Here is a 13,759-nt window from a genome sequence, read left to right as displayed (position 1 = left end):
CTGAACGCAATCGCAGACAAAACTGACTGAACTTGCTTGCAAAATGGTGCGAGTTTCACTGAACGCACCCTGAATGCATCCGGACCTAATCCGTCACGCTCGTGTGAAAGAGACCTAAGAAGTTCTCAGCAGGCCTATGTCAGTATGGTATTTCAGTCTCTGAATGTAAGCAAAGTTCCCATTCACTGACAGCAATAATAGAGGGGGCGGAATGAAAACATTATACAACTTTCCAATATACTATGACTGAGGATATTTAGATACAACTGGAAACCCTCTGAGAAGGACGAGTAGGACACGTGCTCCCTCTTTATCATGAGACAGCGACTCTCTGAGAAAGAGCCGTAACTGGAATCAAACCAAGAGCGGAATATAATCCGGCTGGTCACAAAATATGACGGCAAAGAAGAATTTACAGCTATACATACAACAGCCGTGTGAACATGCACCTTAACCCTTTCACTGTCCTGGCGGGAGGGAAATCTTAGTTCCCCACCTCCTTCACCAATAACGGCATTCTTTCTTAAAGCGAACCTTTCACCAGGATTTCACTTAATAAACTATCACCAGTACCTTATAGATTATCCTCATTCTGTTTCCATACAGTCTTGTGCCGCTTTCCTGCGATGTATATTCATGAAAAAAACGACTTATAAAGTCCTCGTCTCAGTTACAGGATCGCACTTGAGTCCGCTTGATAGACTGTATCGCGCTGCTACTGAGACCGACGGCGCATGCGCCGCCTGTACAAGCGCGGTCCCGGCGACTGAGCCGGGTGTCAGTTACACTGCTTAGAGGAGGGGTTAGGGCAGGGGAGTTACAGCCCGGAGTGAGGGAAGGGCTACCCCCTTGACTTCCACCGTGACTGCAGGAGCTGGAGACAAGGACTTTATAAGTCGTTTTTTTCATCAATATACATCGCAGGAAAGCGGCACAAGACTGTATGGAAACACAATGAGGATAATCTATAAGGTACTGGTGATAGTTTATTAAGTGAAATCCAGGTGAAAGGTTCGCTTTAAAAAGTAATCTGTGGATCGGAGCAATAGAAAATGGGAATAGAAAATAACTACATGTTTAAAACCCAGATTTCACCCTCCCAACGTTGGCTAATCCTCTAAAGCCCACATATAATCTGACAGCTGTCAGCGCGCAGACCGAATAGAGATGAGATTGGGTTTTTGCCTATTAAAGTCAATGTAGAAAAAATAAAATAATAATAATAAAAAAAATAATATATATATATATATATATATATATATATATATATATATATACATAACATAAGTGCATGCTGCTGTCTAAAACAACAGTAGTTCCCCAAGCCCTGCACTTTACTGCAGGAACAGGAATTATTTAAAAATGTCATTTGTGACAATATAACACCTGGAAAGATTTTTCAGTGACCAACAATATATACTGTAATGTACTGTATATCCCATCTCTGCTGCCCCCCACAAAAAAAGCGTAAAGCTGAGGTGCTGGTCCCAGTTTGGGCTTCATAAAAAAGAATTTTAAGACATAATGTTCATAGTGCATGAAACCATTACAGGTATGATTGGTAGTCAAAAAGAAAGCCTGAAAGCTTTGCCCAGGATTAGGATCCATGAAGGTCGCTGCAGTAGGTCACCCACAGTCGTTAAAAGGGGTTGCGACACAAAACATATTCTACAGTTTTCAACCCAGCACCTGGATCTCAATACTTTTGTAATTTCATGTAATTAAATATTTAGTATAGCCAGTGAGTTATTCAATAAACTGTATCTGTATAGCGCCACCTGCTGTTTGGCCTTTTCCTTATTTTTTGTCCCCCTCACTGAAATGCTTGAACGTGCTCAGTTTAAATCTTCCACTCTCACCAGCTGTATGTTCTGTTAGAAGATGTGGCTGTTATAGGGAGAGAGCTGCAGCAGAAAGGACACCCCCCCGAGCTGCCTGGATGAACATAATCTAGCAGAGCAATGAAGGGGAGATCTCGGGATCCAAGTGAGGTACAGGGCTGGTTCTAGCTTTGTTAGGGCTCGTTCACACGACCGTGGTTTTGTTCCGCATCCGAGCCGCATTTTATGCGGCTCGGGTGCGGACTCCTTCACTTCAATGGGGCCACAAAAGATGCGGATAGCACACCGTGTGCTGTCCGCATCTGTTGCTCCATTCTGTGGCCCCGCAAAAATTATGAGTCATGTCCTATTCTTGTCCGTTTTGCGGACAAGAATAGGCATTTCTATAAAGGGCCGTCCATTACGTTCCGCAAATTGCGGAAGGCACACGGGTGGCATCCATGTTTTGGGGATCCGCAATTTGGTCGTGTGAACAAGCCCTTAGAAAGAGGATGGCATGTACTACATGATGTCTTATTTAGATTTTTTACATCAGTCATGGCATAACCCCTTTAAAAGGCATTTTCTCCGTTAACATTTATCATAATCATAAATGTATGATCACTGGGGCTCTGATGGCCGGGACCATTAATTACAAGAATGGGGTTCTTTGGGTGCCCTGTGTGAATAGAAGGCTAGTGCGCTTTGCTTCAGTCACTTCTATGGGTGACTGGAGCATTGATCACACCTGTACTCATCAGTCTTGACATTTGGAGGGGGTGTTCCACAGGAGCTGCGATCATCTCTGTACATACCTGCCTTGGCATATTCTGAAGCTGCGCTGTCGTAGTCCGGTTTCCACTTTAAAAACCCAGTTTTCAAACTATAAAACAATGAAAAATACATTAACAAAATAAACCCCCAAACATAATCTGCCAGTTCATAGTAAATAGAGAGAAGGTCGTTTAAAGGGAACCTGTCACCAGGATTGTGTGTATAGAGCTGAGGACATGGGCTGCTAGATGGCCGCTAGCACATCCGCAATACCCAGTCCCCATAGCTCTGTGTGCTTTTATTGTGTAAAAAGAAAAAGGATTTGATACATATGCAAATTAACCTAAGATGAGTCCTGTATGTGAGAGGAGTCAGGGACAGGACTCATCTCAGGTTAATTTGCATATGTATCAAATCGTTTTTTTACACAATAAAAGCACACAGAGCTATGGGGACTGGATATTGCAGATGTGCTAACGGCCATCTAGCAACCCATGTCCTCAGCTCTATGCCCAAAATCCCGGTAACAGGTCCCCTTTAAAGGGGGTCTGTCTGGGCTATAATCGGAGGTAACACACGCGTAGTACTGCAGATAAGGAGTCCAGATCTCTGTTTTTTATTTTCCTACCGCCCCCTGTTCCCCGCTGTCAGAGCTGCACTGAAATACACAGTCCGGACTGCTGTGCTAACATAATGGAGAGGACTCCTGTGCGCATGCACAGCAGTCCTGACAATGTATTTCAGTGCAGCTTTAAATGCTGACAGCGGGGATGTCGAAAGCTGGACCCCCCCTGAAATGATATTCATGACCTATCCTGATTGTCAATATCAAAATCTCGGAAAACCCTTAAAAAGGACTTTTCCGGGTGTTTAAAGAGGACCTTTCACCAGTTTGTACTTAAGAAAAGCGATACCTCACACTGTAGTCCATGTATTTTCTTAATGGCTGTGACGCGCTCTGCTGTGATTGAACAGCGCCACAGCCAGATAGAAGAAACGCCCACGGAGAAAAGCTGATGTCTCCTCTCCGGTTTTCTGATGCTATTAATTAGCATACAGTGCGCCTAAACAGAACAAGGGGCACATCGGCGCGACGGAGGAGCGGATCAAGAAAAAAAATGCGATATCACATCTACTGAACATGGGCTACAGTTGAGGTATCGCTTTTCTTAAGGACAAACTGGTGAAAGGTCCTCTTTAATACTGATGACGTATTCTCAGGATAGGTCATCAATCAATATCAGGTGGGTGGGGGGCGACTCCCAGCACCCCCATGATCAGCTGTTTGAGCACGGCGGCCTCCTTACAGCTCACACAGCACAGCGCCTGTGCTTGGTACCGCAGTGATGGGCGGGGGTCCCAAGTATCAGACCCCCACTGATCAGATTAATGAGCTAACCTGAAGATCTCTACAAAATCATCCCCAAAGGTTGTGTATGGGTGGCACAAAGTGTAAATGTTTCTGTTTCATTCTTTGTAAACCAGATATTTTTTTTAAAAGACTATTTTATAAAAAAAATATAGTATAAAATAGCACGAAAATTAAGGAGGGGGACGATGACCGCAAACTTTATATAACTGAGTGGAAAAAGAATGTTGGGGCTTACGAAAAACTGAATATGTACCTAGTAAAGACGGGGTAAATGGGCGCTCCTATTCCCAGGAGTGCTGGTAGACTACGCTCACGGAGGTGGTCATCCAGCTTTCCCAGGCCCCTGAATGGCACATCTACAGGAGTAATGGGTGGATGACTGTACCACCAGATTCACTGTGCAGGACCCTAGGAAAGCTGGGTGACAAGACAAACAGGAGACAAGAGGAAATACATTCGCTCTGCCAGCCCTACAGTGGGTATGATGGCAGCAGTGTGCCACCATAGGACAGATGATGCAGCACTGAGTGCACACTCCCCTGAGCAGGGCATCACCCGGTGGCTGGCAGTCTGTGCTCCCACAAACCTGCCACCGGCCTCCTCTTACCATTTCTCTGCTTTAGCCAGATGCTCTAAAGCTTCATTGATCTTCTGAGCCGCCATGACAGCATCTGCAATAATATCATACGTCACCAGGGGGCGTGCCCGCTGGAGCCGGAAGGTAGACGTAATATCGGTGGGCTCTAAAGGACCTTTGATGATGTCATGGTCACGTGATCAGTCACACGTGTAGGAGGAGTCAGGCTGAGCTATTGGGGGAGTGACTGCGTGATCACGTGGTGATGTTCTGTGAGGCGTGAGCTGCTAGGTGAACTGGAAAAACACCAGTGTTGCCAGTCTGCTGTGTGTGGTGTACTGTACACTGTGCAGAGCTGTGTGTGGTATACAGTACACTGCAGAGCTGTGTGTGGTATACTGTACACTGTGCAGAGCTGTGTGTGATATATTGTACACTGTGCAGAGCTGTGTGTGGTATATTGTACACTGTGCAGAGCTGTGTGTGATATATTGTACACTGTGCAGAGCTGTGTGTGGTATATTGTACACTGTGCACAGCTGTGTGTGGTATACTGTACACTGCAGAGCTGTGTGTGGTATACTGTACACTGGGCAGAGCTGTGTGTGGTATACTGTACACTGTGCAGAGCTGTGTGTGGTATACTGTACACTGTGCAGAGCTGTGTGTGATATATTGTACACTGTGCAGAGCTGTGTGTGGTATACTGTACACTGTGCAGAGCTGTGTGTGATATATTGTACACTGTGCAGAGCTGTGTGTGATATATTGTACACTGCAGAGCTGTGTGTGGTATACTGTACACTGTGCAGAGCTGTGTGTGGTATACTGTACACTGTGCAGAGCTGTGTGTGGTATATTGTACACTGTGCAGAGCTGTGTGTGGTATACTGTACACTGCAGAGCTGTGTGTGGTATACTGTAAACTGGGCAGAGCTGTGTGTGGTATACTGTACACTGTGCAGAGCTGTGTGTGGTATACTGTACACTGTGCAGAGCTGTGTGTGATATATTGTACACTGTGCAGAGCTGTGTGTGGTATACTGTACACTGTGCAGAGCTGTGTGTGATATATTGTACACTGTGCAGAGCTGTGTGTGATATATTGTACACTGCAGAGCTGTGTGTGGTATACTGTACACTGTGCAGAGCTGTGTGTGGTATACTGTACACTGTGCAGAGCTGTGTGTGGTATATTGTACACTGTGCAGAGCTGTGTGTGGTATACTGTACACTGCAGAGCTGTGTGTGGTATACTGTACACTGGGCAGAGCTGTGTGTGGTATACTGTACACTGTGCAGAGCTGTGTGTGGTATACTGTACACTGTGCAGAGCTGTGTGTGATATATTGTACACTGTGCAGAGCTGTGTGTGGTATACTGTACACTGTGCAGAGCTGTGTGTGATATATTGTACACTGTGCAGAGCTGTGTGTGATATATTGTACACTGCAGAGCTGTGTGTGGTATACTGTACACTGTGCAGAGCTGTGTGTGGTATACTGTACACTGTGCAGAGCTGTGTGTGGTATATTGTACACTGTGCAGAGCTGTGTGTGATATATTGTACACTGTGCAGAGATGTGTGTGGTATACTGTACACTGTGCAGAGCTGTGTGTGATATATTGTACACTGTGCAGAGCTGTGTGTGGTATATTGTACACTGTGCAGAGCTGTGTGTGGTATACTGTACACTGCAGAGCTGTGTGTGGTATACTGTACACTGGGCAGAGCTGTGTGTGGTATACTGTACACTGTGCAGAGCTGTGTGTGGTATACTGTACACTGGGCAGAGCTGTGTGTGGTATACTGTACACTGTGCAGAGCTGTGTGTGATATATTGTACACTGTGCAGAGCTGTGTGTGATATATTGTACACTGTGCAGAGCTGTGTGTGATATATTGTACACTGCAGAGCTGTGTGTGGTATACTGTACACTGTGCAGAGCTGTGTGTCTTATACTGTACAGAGCTGTGTGTGGTATACTGTACACTGTGCAGAGCTGTGTGTGGTATACTGTACACTGTGCAGAGCTGTGTGTGGTATACTGTACACTGTGCAGAGCTGTGTGTGATATATTGTACACTGTGCAGAGCTGTGTGTGATATATTGTACACTGTGCAGAGCTGTGTGTGATATATTGTACACTGTGTAGAGCTGTGTGTGGTATACTGTACACTGTGAAGAGCTGTGTGTGGTATACTGTACACTGTGCAGAGCTGTGTGTGGTATACTGTACACTGTGCATAGCTGTGTGTGGTATACTGTACACTGCAGAGCTGTGTGTGATATAGTGTACACTGTGCAGAGCTGTGTGTGGTATACTGTACACTGTGCATAGCTGTGTGTGGTATACTGTACACTGTGCAGAGCTATGTGTGGTATACTGTAACTCTGCAGAGCTGTGTGTGGTATACTGTACACTGTGCAGAGCTATGTGTGGTATACTGTACACTGTGCAGAGCTGTGTGTGGTATACTGTACACTGTGCAGAACTGTGTGTGGTATACTGTACACTGTGCAGAGCTGTGTGTGGTATACTGTACACTGTGCAGAGCTGTGTGTGGTATACTGTACACTGTGCATAGCTGTGTGTGGTATACTGTACACTGTGCAGAGCTGTGTGTGGTATACTGTACACTGTGCAGAGCTGTGTGTGGTATACTGTACACTGTGCAGAGCTGTGTGTGGTATACTGTACACTGTGCAGAGCTGTGTGTGGTATACTGTACACTGTGCAGAGCTGTGTGTGGTATACTGTACACTGTGCAGAGCTGTGTGTGGTATACTGTACACTGTGCCGTGCTGTGTGTGATATACTGTACACTGTGCAGAGCTGTGTGTGGTATACTGTACACTGTGCAGAGCTGTGTGTGGTATACTGTACACTGTGCAGGGCTGTGTGTGATATATTGTACACTGTGCAGAGCTGTGTGTGATATATTGTACACTGTGCAGAGCTGTGTGTGATATATTGTACACTGTGCAGAGCTGTGTGTGGTATACTGTACACTGTGCAGAGCTGTGTGTGGTATACTGTACACTGTGCAGAGCTGTGTGTGATATATTGTACACTGTGCAGAGATGTGTGTGGTATACTGTACACTGTGCAGAGCTGTGTGTGATATATTGTACACTGTGCAGAGCTGTGTGTGGTATACTGTACACTGTGCAGAGCTGTGTGTGGTATACTGTACACTGTGCAGAGCTGTGTGTGGTATACTGTACACTGTGCAGAGCTGTGTGTGGTATACTGTACACTGTGCAGAGCTATGTGTGGTATACTGTACACTGTGCAGAGCTGTGTGTGGTATACTGTACACTGTGCATAGCTGTGTGTGGTATACTGTACACTGTGCAGAGCTGTGTGTGGTATACTGTACACTGTGCAGAGCTGTGTGTGATATACTGTACACTGTGCAGGGCTGTGTGTGGTATACTGTACACTGCAGAGCTGTGTGTGGTATACTGTACACTGTGCAGAGCTGTGTGTCTTATACTGTACACTGTGCAGAGCTGTGTGTGATGTACTGTACACTGTGAAGAGCTGTGTGTGGTATACTGTACACTGTGCATAGCTGTGTGTGGTATACTGTACACTGTGCAGAGCTGTGTGTGGTATACTGTACACTGTGCAGAGCTGTGTGTGATATATTGTACACTGTGCAGAGCTGTGTGTGGTATACTGTACACTGTGCAGAGCTGTGTGTGATATATTGTACACTGTGCAGAGCTGTGTGTGATATATTGTACACTGTGCAGAGCTGTGTGTGGTATATTGTACACTGTGCAGAGCTGTGTGTGGTATACTGTACACTGTGCAGAGCTGTGTGTGATATATTGTACACTGTGCAGAGCTGTGTGTGATATATTGTACACTGTGCAGAGCTGTGTGTGATATATTGTACACTGTGCAGAGCTGTGTGTGATATATTGTACACTGCAGAGCTGTGTGTGGTATACTGTACACTGTGCAGAGCTGTGTGTCTTATACTGTACAGAGCTGTGTGTGGTATACTGTACACTGTGCAGAGCTGTGTGTGGTATACTGTACACTGTGCAGAGCTGTGTGTGGTATACTGTACACTGTGCAGAGCTGTGTGTGGTATACTGTACACTGTGCAGAGCTGTGTGTGGTATACTGTACACTGTGCAGAGCTGTGTGTGGTATACTGTACACTGCAGAGCTGTGTGTGATATATTGTACACTGTGCAGAGCTGTGTGTGATATATTGTACACTGTGCAGAGCTGTGTGTGATATATTGTACACTGTGCAGAGCTGTGTGTGGTATACTGTACACTGTGCAGAGCTGTGTGTGATGTACTGTACACTGTGCAGAGCTATGTGTGGTATACTGTACACTGTGCAGAGCTGTGTGTGGTATACTGTACACTGTGCAGAGCTGTGTGTGGTATACTGTACACTGTGCAGAGCTGTGTGTGGTATACTGTACACTGCAGAGCTGTGTGTGATATATTGTACACTCTGCAGAGCTGTGTGTGGTATACTGTACACTGTGCATAGCTGTGTGTGGTATACTGTACACTGTGCAGAGCTATGTGTGGTATACTGTACACTGTGCAGAGCTGTGTGTGGTATACTGTACACTGTGCAGAACTGTGTGTGGTATACTGTACACTGTGCAGAGCTGTGTGTGGTATACTGTACACTGTGCAGAGCTGTGTGTGGTATACTGTACACTGTGCAGAGCTGTGTGTGGTATACTGTACACTGTGCAGAGCTGTGTGTGGTATACTGTACACTGTGCATAGCTGTGTGTGGTATACTGTACACTGTGCAGAGCTGTGTGTGGTATACTGTACACTGTGCAGAGCTGTGTGTGGTATACTGTACACTGTGCAGAGCTGTGTGTGGTATACTGTACACTGTGCAGAGCTGTGTGTAATATATTGTACACTGTGCAGAGCTGTGTGTGGTATACTGTACACTGTGCAGAGCTGTGTGTGATATATTGTACACTGTGCAGAGCTGTGTGTGATATATTGTACACTGTGCAGAGCTGTGTGTGATATACTGTACACTGTGCAGAGCTGTGTGTGATATATTGTACACTGTGTAGAGCTGTGTGTGGTATACTGTACACTGTGCAGAGCTGTGTGTGGTATACTGTACACTGTGCAGAGCTGTGTGTGGTATACTGTACACGGTGCATAGCTGTGTGTGGTATACTGTACACTGCAGAGCTGTGTGTGATATATTGTACACTGTGCAGAGCTGTGTGTGGTATACTGTACACTGTGCATAGCTGTGTGTGGTATACTGTACACTGTGCAGAGCTATGTGTGGTATACTGTACACTGTGCAGAGCTGTGTGTGGTATACTGTACACTGTGCAGAACTGTGTGTGGTATACTGTACACTGCAGAGCTGTGTGTGGTATACTGTACACTGTGCAGAGCTGTGTGTGGTATACTGTACACTGTGCATAGCTGTGTGTGGTATACTGTACACTGTGCAGAGCTGTGTGTGGTATACTGTACACTGTGCATAGCTGTGTGTGGTATACTGTACACTGCAGAGCTGTGTGTGGTATACTGTACACTGTGCAGAGCTGTGTGTGGTATACTGTACACTGTGCATAGCTGTGTGTGGTATACTGTACACTGTGCAGAGCTGTGTGTGGTATACTGTACACTGTGCAGAGCTGTGTGTGATATACTGTACACTGCAGAGCTGTGTGGTGTATACTGTACACTGCAGAGCTGTGTGTGGTATACTGTACACTGTGCAGAGCTGTGTGTCTTATACTGTACACTGTGCAGAGCTGTGTGTGATGTACTGTACACTGTGAAGAGCTGTGTGTGGTATACTGTACACTGTGCATAGCTGTGTGTGGTATACTGTACACTGTGCAGAGCTGTGTGTGGTATACTGTACACTGTGCAGAGCTGTGTGTGATATATTGTACACTGTGCAGAGCTGTGTGTGGTATACTGTACACTGTGCAGAGCTGTGTGTGATATATTGTACACTGTGCAGAGCTGTGTGTGATATATTGTACACTGTGCAGAGCTGTGTGTGGTATATTGTACACTGTGCAGAGCTGTGTGTGGTATACTGTACACTGTGCAGAGCTGTGTGTGATATATTGTACACTGTGCAGAGCTGTGTGTGATATATTGTACACTGTGCAGAGCTGTGTGTGATATATTGTACACTGTGCAGAGCTGTGTGTGATATATTGTACACTGCAGAGCTGTGTGTGGTATACTGTACACTGTGCAGAGCTGTGTGTCTTATACTGTACACTGTGCAGAGCTGTGTGTGGTATACTGTACACTGTAGAGCTGTGTGTGGTATACTGTACACTGTGCAGAGCTGTGTGTCTTATACTGTACACTGTGCAGAGCTGTGTGTGATGTACTGTACACTGTGAAGAGCTGTGTGTGGTATACTGTACACTGTGCATAGCTGTGTGTGATATACTGTACACTGTGCAGAGCTGTGTGTGGTATACTGTACACTGTGCAGAGCTGTGTGTGATATATTGTACACTGTGCAGAGCTGTGTGTGATATATTGTACACTGTGCAGAGCTGTGTGTGATATATTGTACACTGTGCAGAGCTGTGTGTGGTATACTGTACACTGTGCAAAGCTGTGTGTGGTATACTGTACACTGTGCAGAGCTGTGTGTGATATACTGTACACTGTGCAGAGCTGTGTGTGGTATACTGTACACTGTGCAGAGCTGTGTGTGATATACTGTACACTGTGCAGAGCTGTGTGTGATATATTGTACACTGTGCAGAGCTGTGTGTGATATATTGTACACTGTGCAGAGCTGTGTGTGATATATTGTACACTGTGCAGAGCTGTGTGTGATATATTGTACACTGCAGAGCTGTGTGTGGTATACTGTACACTGTGCAGAGCTGTGTGTGGTATACTGTACACTGTGCAGAGCTGTGTGTGGTATACTGTACACTGCAGAGCTGTGTGTGGTATACTGTACACTGTGCAGAGCTGTGTGTCTTATACTGTACACTGTGCAGAGCTGTGTGTGATGTACTGTACACTGTGAAGAGCTGTGTGTGGTATACTGTACACTGTGCATAGCTGTGTGTGATATACTGTACACTGTGCAGAGCTGTGTGTGGTATACTGTACACTGTGCAGAGCTGTGTGTGATATATTGTACACTGTGCAGAGCTGTGTGTGATATATTGTACACTGTGCAGAGCTGTGTGTGATATATTGTACACTGTGCAGAGCTGTGTGTGATATATTGTACACTGCAGAGCTGTGTGTGGTATACTGTACACTGTGCAGAGCTGTGTGTGGTATACTGTACACTGTGCAGAGCTGTGTGTGGTATACTGTACACTGCAGAGCTGTGTGTGGTATACTGTACACTGTGCAGAGCTGTGTGTCTTATACTGTACACTGTGCAGAGCTGTGTGTGATGTACTGTACACTGTGAAGAGCTGTGTGTGGTATACTGTACACTGTGCATAGCTGTGTGTGATATACTGTACACTGTGCAGAGCTGTGTGTGGTATACTGTACACTGTGCAGAGCTGTGTGTGATATATTGTACACTGTGCAGAGCTGTGTGTGATATATTGTACACTGTGCAGAGCTGTGTGTGATATATTGTACACTGTGCAGAGCTGTGTGTGGTATACTGTACACTGTGCAAAGCTGTGTGTGGTATACTGTACACTGTGCAGAGCTGTGTGTGATATACTGTACACTGTGCAGAGCTGTGTGTGGTATACTGTACACTGTGCAGAGCTGTGTGTGATATATTGTACACTGTGCAGAGCTGTGTGTGATATATTGTACACTGTGCAGAGCTGTGTGTGATATATTGTACACTGTGCAGAGCTGTGTGTGGTATACTGTACACTGTGCAGAGCTGTGTGTGGTATACTGTACACTGTGCAGAGCTGTGTGTGATATATTGTACACTGTGCAGAGATGTGTGTGGTATACTGTACACTGTGCAGAGCTGTGTGTGATATATTGTACACTGTGCAGAGCTGTGTGTGGTATACTGTACACTGTGCAGAGCTGTGTGTGGTATACTGTACACTGTGCAGAGCTGTGTGTGGTATACTGTACACTGTGCAGAGCTGTGTGTGGTATACTGTATACTGTGCATAGCTGTGTGTGGTATACTGTACACTGCAGAGCTGTGTGTGATATATTGTACACTGTGCAGAGCTGTGTGTGGTATACTGTACACTGTGCATAGCTGTGTGTGGTATATTGTACACTGTGCAGAGCTATGTGTGGTATACTGTACACTGTGCAGAGCTGTGTGTGGTATACTGTACACTGTGCAGAGCTGTGTGTCTTATACTGTACAGAGCTGTGTGTGGTATACTGTACACTGTGCATAGCTGTGTGTGGTATACTGTACACTGTGCAGAGCTGTGTGTGGTATACTGTACACTGTGCAGAGCTGTGTGTGGTATACTGTACACTGTGCAGAGCTGTGTGTGGTATACTGTACACTGTGCAGAGGTGTGTGTGGTTTACTGTACACTGTGCAGAGCTGTGTGTGGTATACTGTACACTGTGCAGAGCTGTGTGTGGTATACTGTACACTGTGCAGAGCTGTGTGTGGTATACTGTACACTGTGCAGAGCTGTGTGTGGTATACTGTACACTGTGCAGAGCTGTGTGTGGTATACTGTACACTGTGCAGAGCTGTGTGTGGTATACTGTACACTGTGCAGAGCTGTGTGTGGTATACTGTACACTGTGCATAGCTTTGTGTGGTATACTGTACACTGCATAGCTGTGTGTGGTATACTGTACACTGCATAGCTGTGTGTGGTATACTGTACACTGTGCAGAGGTGTGTGTGGTTTACTGTACACTGTGCATAGCTGTGTGTGGTATACTGTACACTGCATAGCTGTGTGTGGTATACTGTACACTGTGCAGAGGTGTGTGTGGTATACTGTACACTGTGCATAGCTGTTTGTGGTATACTGTAACTCTGCAGAGCTGTGTGTGGTATACTGTACACTGTGCAGAGCTGTGTGTGGTATACTGTCTGTGCATAGCTGTGTGTGGTATACTGTACACTGTGCAGAGCTTTGTGTGATGTACTGTACACTGTTAAGAGCTGTGTGTGGTATACTGTACACTGTGCAGAGCTGTGTGTGGTATACTGTACACTGTGCAGAGCTGTGTGTGGTATACTGTACACTGCAGAGCTGTGTGTGGTATACTGTA

General features: G+C 45.7%; 1 protein-coding gene across 1 annotated transcript in view; it reads right to left on the bottom strand.

Moving 5' to 3' along the window:
* NAPG (NSF attachment protein gamma) overlaps nucleotides 1-4,699 on the bottom strand; it is a 47,881-nt gene extending 43,182 nt beyond the window's left edge. The window contains exons 1-2 of the mRNA XM_040432208.1: nucleotides 4,574-4,699; nucleotides 2,636-2,703 (exon numbers count right to left, since the gene is read on the bottom strand). Of these exons, the coding sequence (XP_040288142.1) occupies nucleotides 2,636-2,703; nucleotides 4,574-4,629 (124 nt within the window). The 5' untranslated portion in view covers nucleotides 4,630-4,699. The remainder of the gene's footprint in view (nucleotides 1-2,635; nucleotides 2,704-4,573) is intronic.
* Nucleotides 4,700-13,759: the final 9,060 nt, after the last annotated feature.

The sequence above is a fragment of the Bufo bufo genome, chromosome 5 (genome assembly GCF_905171765.1).
Source record: "Bufo bufo chromosome 5, aBufBuf1.1, whole genome shotgun sequence".
Taxonomy (NCBI): Eukaryota; Metazoa; Chordata; class Amphibia; order Anura; family Bufonidae; genus Bufo; species Bufo bufo.
This window is presented reverse-complemented; position numbering and strand designations above follow the sequence as displayed.